This window comes from Cervus canadensis, chromosome 5 (assembly GCF_019320065.1).
Source record: "Cervus canadensis isolate Bull #8, Minnesota chromosome 5, ASM1932006v1, whole genome shotgun sequence".
NCBI classification, from domain to species: Eukaryota; Metazoa; Chordata; class Mammalia; order Artiodactyla; family Cervidae; genus Cervus; species Cervus canadensis.
In genome coordinates this window covers 89094638-89102517 of record NC_057390.1, presented here as the reverse complement: position 1 = coordinate 89102517, position 7880 = coordinate 89094638, and the positions used below count along the sequence as shown (strand labels likewise).

The 7880-nt window shown below is 46.4% G+C and overlaps 1 protein-coding gene across 2 annotated transcripts; it reads right to left on the bottom strand.

Annotated features, from left to right (window-relative positions):
- Positions 1-5841: 5841 nt before the first annotated feature.
- LOC122442689 (olfactory receptor 1L4-like) lies at positions 5842-7825 on the bottom strand. Of its 2 annotated transcripts, XM_043470529.1 has the most exons (2): positions 6914-7825; positions 5842-5868 (listed from the first exon to the last, which is right to left on the bottom strand). In XM_043470529.1, exons 1-2 carry the CDS (start codon positions 7823-7825, stop codon positions 5842-5844), a joined length of 939 nt encoding a protein of 312 aa, XP_043326464.1. The 2 variants fall into 2 exon arrangements, with proteins under 2 accessions (XP_043326464.1, XP_043326463.1); XM_043470528.1 differs by lacking the exon at positions 5842-5868 and having other exon boundaries at positions 6884-7825.
- Between the last annotated feature and the right edge of the window lie 55 nt (positions 7826-7880).

The following is a 7880-nucleotide window of genomic DNA, read 5'->3' as shown; positions in this document are numbered from 1 at the left end:
GCCATCTGGTAAGTACTTTCTACACCCAAATGAAAACTCTGATGTAAACCCTTAAGAATTTTCCACTGAGCATTTTCAGGAATTATTAATCGTCCATCCTCGGACTGTAACCATCCTTTATCAGTAATCTTTGCTCCTCTTTTCTCATATCTTTCTAATTCTTCCTCAGTATATTGTGGTTTTTCCTGTTCCACAGGACCTGTCCAGATCAAAGGCGTCTGTAGGGAGGGGGTTTCGTAAAGTGCCGCTTTTTTGGCTTGAGAGTCAGCCAGCAGGTTACCGGCAGCTACTTTACTCCCATCCCTGCTGTGCCCTTTGCAATGCATAACAGCTACTTCTTTAGGACAATAGATAGCAGTTAAAAGTCTCTCAATCTCTCTGAAATGCTTAATAGGTTCTCCTGTTGCTGTTTTAAACTGTCTTTCTTTCCATATTGCAGCATGAGCATGTAAAGTCAAATAAGCATACTTAGAATCAGTGTAGATATTCACTCGTTGCCCTTTGCTTAACTCTAGAGCTCGGGTCAGAGCCACAAGCTCCGCTAAGTGGGCACTGGTTCCCTGGGGGAGAGATTTTGCTTCTAAAACCTGTTCAGCAGTCACCACAGCGTAACCTGCTTTGCGCTTTCCATCCCGAACAAAAGAACTGCCGTCTGTAAATATTTCCATGTCAGGATTGTCTAATGGGGTATCCATTAGATCCTCCCGAGCTGCATAGTTTAAAGTTAGGAATTGGGAACAATCGTGATCAGGTGTTTCATCTTCCTTCTCAGGAAGGAAAGTGGCAGAATTTAAATTTCCACAAACTTTAAGCTTAGTTACTGGTCCTTCTAACAACAGTGACTGATATTTAAGAAGTCTACTGTCTGTCATCCAAATATTAACCTTAGAATTTAAGATTCCACTCACATCATGAGAAGTCAGTACGGTAAGGTTTCGCCCATTAATTATTTTTAAAGCTTCAGGTGCTAATAAAGCCGCTGCCCCAATTACTCTTAGGCAGTGGGGCCACCCACGTGCAATTACATCTAATTCTTTGCTTAGATAAGCAATAGGTTGCTGGTGAGGCCCCCGGGGTTGTGTCAAAACTCCCAAGGCCATACCTTTTCTTTCAGTGACAAACAGGTTAAATTCTGACCCTGTGGGCAAACTCAAAGCCGGAGCTTGCAGGAGAGCAGTCTGAAGAACCTTAAAAGCCTTTTGAGTATCTGGAGACCAAACCAGTTTGTCGGTTTGGGCCTGCTGAGTTTCAGCTATAAGTTTATATAAAGGCCGGGCAAGTTCCCCATAGCTCGGAATCCAAATACGACAGTAGCCTGTGATTCCCAAAAATCCTCTCAATTGTCTTAAAGTCATAGGTAGGGGATGGTTTAGTATAGGTTTAATTCTCTCAGGGCCTATGGCCCTAGTCCCTTCTGAGATGATTAGGCCCAGATATCTAACAGATTGTTGACAAAGCTGAGCCTTTTCTCTTGATGCCTTGTAACCGCAGCCTGCCAGAAAGTTTAAGAAATCTTCTGAGGCTCGTGAACAAGCTTCCTCTGTCTCAGCACAGAGCAAAATATCATCTACATATTGTAACACTACCGCTTCAGAGCTATTAAAGTTTTGTAGATCTCGTGACAAACTTTGTCCAAATAAGTGAGGACTGTCACGAAATCCCTGCGGCAAAACTGTCCAGGTTAACTGGGAAGCTGGCTGTGTGGGGTCTTCAAAGGCAAATAGAAATTGACTTTCCTCCGCCAAAGGCACTGAATAGAAGGCATCTTTCAAATCAATTACTGAGAAATATTTGGCTCGTTCAGGAATTTCAGACAATAGAGTATAAGGATTAGGCACCACAGGGTGTAAAGGAACCACAGCCTCATTTATTATTCGTAAATCTTGAACTAATCTCCATTTATCATTTGATTTTTTTACACCCAAAATAGGAGTGTTGCATGGACTGTTACAGGGAACTAATAGTCCCTGCTCCTTTAAATTCTCAATGATGGGTTTTAACCCTTCCTTAACCTCAGGTTTCAGTGGATACTGCTTCTTATGTGGGAATAAGTGTGGGTCCTTGAGCTTGACAACTACAGGAATAGCATTTTGTGCTCGACCCACAGATTTTCCATCAGCCCACACTCTCGGATTCACATTTTGTTCAACTAAAGGGAGAGAAAGGGAAGGCTCCATATTCATGAAAACAGAGGCATGGACTTTGCTCAGTATATCCCTCCCCAAAAGGGGTGAGGGTGATTCTGGCACGATAAGAAACTCGTGTGAAAATAGCACAGAATCCCAGTTGCATGATAGAGAATAACTGAAGTAATACCTTTTGGCTCGTCCAGACAGTCCCATTACGGAAGCGGATCGGGAAGAAAGTGGGCCAGGGGCTTCAGTAAGCACGGAGTAAGTTGCCCCAGTATCTAAAAGGAAATTGACGGATTGGCCTCCCACTGTTATTAATACCCGGGGTTCCTCAGGTGTAATTAGGACGGGAGCTTGTGTGGGGACCCCCGGGCACCTTCAGTCCTGATTGTCTTGAGAGTCAGACCCCTGAGACCTACGCCTCTGGGGGCAGTCTCTCCTCCAGTGTGGTCCCTTGCAGACCGGACATGGAGCCGGGGGCGGCTTAGATGCCTGAGGGCAATCCCGCTTGAGATGCCCCTCCTTTCCACAGCAATAGCAAGCCCATCCCTTTTCACCTGGGTCCCTCTGAGCATTTTTCTCAGGCTGCTTAATAACGGTTTTCATAGCCATTGCGAGGGCTTCCGCCTTTTCCTTCGTCTTTCTCTGCCTTTCTTTCTTTTCCTCATATTCCCTACCATAATAGACTGTCTGAGCCAGTTGTAACAGATTATCTAAAGACTGATTTGGTCCATACGCCCGTTTTGATAACTTACGGCGAATATCTGGAGCCGACTGAGTGAGAAATCTATCCTTTAAGATCACTTTCCCTTCTTCACTTTCGGGATCAATCTCAGTGAATCTGCGAAGGGCTTCTCTCAGTCTATCTAGGAATTTACCAGGAGCTTCTTTCTCCTCCTGTTCTATGTCTGCCAGTTTGCCATAGTTTAAAGGCTTAGAACGCACCTGTCTGAGTCCTTCAAGAATACATCTGACAAAATGACTCTGATCCCATCTTCCTTTAGCAGTGTTATAGTCCCAGTCTGGTTCTGTAGCTGGGACCGCCTGACTCCCAGTGGGGACCGTGGCCATGCAGTATCACATAGGAAGACCAGGTGTGTCTTCTTTAAGCCCTGGGGATCAAATCTATCCCAGTTTTTCAGGATACAGTTCAAAGGAGTGAGGCTGGAATTGTTAGCTCCCATCTGTAAGAGAGAAAAAAAGCGACCAGCGCCATTTTTTCTACCGGAGGCGTCCCTCCCTGCTCTAGATGGGGGTGTAGACAGACGTTACACCAAAAGCTTTTCCTTCCTGGTCGGACTTAGTCTGTCTCTTACCGACGCAGGCGTCACACGCGTCCCTCCCGGTTCTACCACCGAGACGGGGTGGGGATGCACCAGGGGTAGACCTGATGGCATCCCTGACTGACGTCCAGCCCTTCACCTCGCTTGCCTCTGATGCCACCCGGGGCGCAATCAGAGTAACCTTCCGGAATGCTTCCCAAGCTAAGACCTCTGGGGGACACATTCATCACCTGAGTGCCTGTGCACGACCCTGAGTACATTCCTGACCGCAATAAGACCGATACAAACATGAAACTGAGATGTTCCTTCCAAGCGTCACCACACCGGTATAAGAGCCTCCTCTGGTCCACTAAGAGCCAGTGTTACCAAAGGAAAAAACCATTGCAGTTCCAATCCGAGTAACCTTTAACCTCAGAGATGCTCTGGGAGTTGGAGCTCCATCTAGCTTCCGAACTTTCCATGCCTAGCGAGGCTAGGCGCTTCCTGACTACCAATCCAAGTTTGAGACCTAGACCACAGTATAGCAGCAACATAGGTCACAAGTCCCTTGAAAGTCTATGATCCGATAGATAAGGTTAGTACTTCTAATTCCCAAGGAGTTATGAAATGGTCAAAGAGACCGAAAAGTTTGACCGAGAAAGGAGAGTTCGGTCCACACGCTTTGCCCGTTTCTGGTCAGTTCCCGAAGGAGACATTGGTTGCCTCTTGGCATTGGCAGGTCGGTATAAACGCCCGACAGGTTTTTGCCATAGCCTTATGAGGTCACCGCGGGACCGCAGAGCAGGGCTCCTCACTTGCTTCGTGCAGGGAGTTTCATTCATTCACACAAGCACACCGTAGAGTTAGTAAAGTACAGCGGAAAACGTGTTCGCTAGGAGAACAAAGAACTAGAGCTCCAAGCATCCTTACCTTGTCCTGAAGGATCCCGGACGAGCCCCCAAGATGAAAGGTTGTTGCTGAACGATAAGACGCGGGATTCTTGGCCTCCGGAGGAGACGAATTCAATCCGGGGCCAGAGACGAGGCTGGATCGCTCAGAGCTTTTGTGTAATAAAGTTTTATTAAAGTATAAAGGAGATAGGGAAAGCTTCTGACATAGGCATCAGAAGGGGGCAAAAGAGTACCCCCCTCCTAGTCTTTAGCTGTATGTTATATAGTCACTCACAGTCTGTTAATGAAATGAAAGGAATGTCATAAAATTTAGAATGGCATCAGATAATTCATCCCAGGCCATAAAACGATTGACTTGAATCTTGTAGAAGGGCAGAACACCAACAAATAGTTCCGTTTACATAGATTAGGGGAACAATACCTGAGTAAGTAAGTTAGGCCGTTTGGCGGAACCAACTTGAAGATAGAGTCTGGGGTTCATTAACATAGCTTAAGACAACCTTTCCATACGAAAAAGGAATGTATTGGTTAACTCAAAGTTTGAGAGTAGTTAGCTTTAGGTGAGACCAGGTGTCATGGCAACACAGAATGTTAAGAGAAACCTCCTTTTAAATTTGTATAGAGAAGGAAAAACAGATCGCTGGTTTGTTTCTTCCTGCCGCTTAAGAGAGATAAAAATGTCTGGCACTTACAGCCTCTTTCCTCCATTTGGAGACCCCTGGCCTTCTTGCCTGTTACCCTCTCAAGACTACCTGCCCTTTGAGGCAAACTTCTATATAACCTGATTCCTCCACTTGCCTCCTTGGAACAGTTCTCTCAGGGTTACCTGAGATGCTGTCTTCCAGGCTTGGAGTCCTAAAAATGTCCACTGAATGAAACATAGCTCTCAGCTTTTAGGTTGCAATTGTTTTTAAGTTGACAATTCAAGGAGGAGGTGATCAACTCATGGAAATTCTTCTGATTGGTTGGTAGTGAGGTAAATGACACTCAGTGTCATCAACCTTCTGGTTTCAACTGGCCTGGGGTCTAAGTGCTTGTGAGCAATGTACTGTTAACTTCTCCCACCTGGTGGGGGTTTCAATATTAGCAAAAGAGCTCAGATATTGTTATGTATACCCCTTTATCGGGAACCAGGACCCTGCCCCAAGGCTGCACTATTGTTTCTCTTGACTATTCCTCCCTTGTCTCTGCATCCTCTCCCTTCCCTGAAGAGCAACCATTTGAACCTACTCCTTAGAACTCAGGGAAGGTTATGGAGGCTGAATGATACCTATTTCGTATAATCAAGAAGTGGGAGAAGCAGAAAGGCCTTGATGATGAATCTTAGTCACTATATCACCAGGGACTAGAATCAATAGATAGGAGTAGGGCCCTGGCTGTTTGTCTGCATTGAGGGAGGAATTCAGCAAAGAGACGGAATGTAGTGAAAAAAGTAAAGTGTTTATTAGGAGAAAAGAGTGGGTGTGGATAGGCACACAGATTGGATCGGAGAGTTTTGTGCCTTTGGGGTGGTTTAAATCACTTATATGGGGGCAGTTATTCAGGTTTCCTCTGGCCATTCATCTTGATTTTTCTGGCTCTGAGTCCATATTTAGTCTGACTCAGGGCCCTCTTCTGTGTGCATGTGCATCTTTCAGCCAAGATGGATTCCAGCACAAGGGTTTCTGGGATGTTAATAAAACATATTATTTTCTGGTGTCCCTTCCCTTCTCTGACCCCTGAGGAAACTTTCTGCACATGTGTAATTTGGAAGGTCTCCTTGAGCTCAAGAATGAGAAATATGTGGTCTCTTTATCTCTTATCAAAGCAGGATTCAGCTCCTCCTTACTCTTGAGACTTTTGAGAGTCCCTTGGACTGCAAGGAGATCCAACCAGTCAATCCTAAAGGAACTCAGTCCTGAATATTCATTGGAAGGACTGATGCTGAAGCTCCAATACTTTGGCCAACTGATGTGAGGAACTGACTCCTTGGAAAAGACCTTGATGCTGGGAAAGATTGAAGGCAGGAGGAGAAGGGGACGACAGAAGATGAGATGGTTGTATGGATGTCATCACCGACTTGATGGACATGAGTTTGAGTAAGCTTTGGGAGTTGGTGATGGACATGGAAGCCTGGTGTGCTGCAGTCCATGGGGTCACAAAGAGTCGGACACAACTGAGCAACTGAATGGAACTGAACTGCTCCCGCCATTATCTTTATCTTGGAGTATCTGTCCACAAGGGATAGATTTCAGCTGCTCAGCCTGGGGTTCATTTATCCCCTGCCTCACTATGAGAGTCTTCACAGAGTGAAGCTGACATCCATGTTGGGAAACCTGGCTTTTAGAGAAATGGCTGATTTCAGGACTGGAGTAGAGAAAGTGCAAGATGAGTCTGGAATATCTTGATGTGATAGAAGGCAAGAAAGTGCTCAGAGAATGGTGGAAACATCAACAGGCACAGAAGTAATAGCTTATAACTCACTGGACAAAGCAGGAAACCATAAGTCTATACCAACATAAGTAAATGAATAGATGGGAAGAAGTTTGATGAGGGATGAGATATTGATGCAGTTTCAGACTATCTTCCCATTCTGTCTTCAATGCTTATTCTGTTCTTCTCTCCTAGCCAGCTTTCTCAAGGCTTGCTTCATGTCCCTGTTCCTAAGGCTATAGATAAAAGGGTTCAGCATGGGGATTACCACAGTGTAAATGACAGTGACCACCCGGTCCTTTGTCACTGAGTAGGTGGATGAGGGGCGGATGTACACTGAGATGGCAGTCCCATAGTATAATGCCACAACCGTGAGGTGGGACCCACAGGTGGAGAAGACCTTGTACCTGCCTCTCCCAGAAGGGACTCTCAGAACAGCACGGGTGATATAGACATAAGAGATGATAATGAAGATGAAGGGGCTCATGATCACAAAGGAGCCCTCTGTGAAGGCCAAGAGCTCATTGACAGAGGTGTCAGAGCAGGAGAGCATCAGCAGAGGCTGGACATCACAGAAGAAGTGGTGGATGATGTTGGGCCCACAGAAGGAGAGGCGGGCCATGAGGACGGTGTGGGTGAGTGAGTGGAGGTGGGACACCAGCCAGGATGCTGTCACGAGCTGGAGGCAGCGTCTGGGGTTCATGGTGGTGGTGTAATGTAGTGGGTGGCAGATGGCCACATAGCGATCCAAGGCCATGGCAGCCAGGAGGAAGCTGTCAGTGATTGCACAGGCCACAAAGAAATACATCTGGGACAGGCACTGGATGAAGGGGACCTTCTTGCTCTTGCTCTGCATGTTTGCCAGCATCCTTGGCACAATGACGTTTGTAAAGCAGATGTCCACAAAAGACAGGTTGGAGAGGAAGAAGTACATGGGGGTGTGGAGGCGGACATCCCCTCGGATAGCTGCAATGATGACCGAGTTGCCACCCACATTGACCAGGTACATAGCCAGGAAGCTGGCAAAGAGCCACACCTGCTGTTTGGGGTCACTGGTCAGTCCCAGAAGGAGGAATTCAGTGATGTGGCTCTGGTTTCCTCTTGTCATTGCTGTCCCCCTAGTGGAAAATCTAAAGGAATGCTAGGCATGAGTCCTGGCTTGG

Coding starts and splice junctions, on each gene's coding strand:
- LOC122442689 (XM_043470528.1), bottom strand. CDS start 7,825: ATGACAAGAGGAAACCAGAGCCACATCACTGAATTCCTCCTTCTGGGA.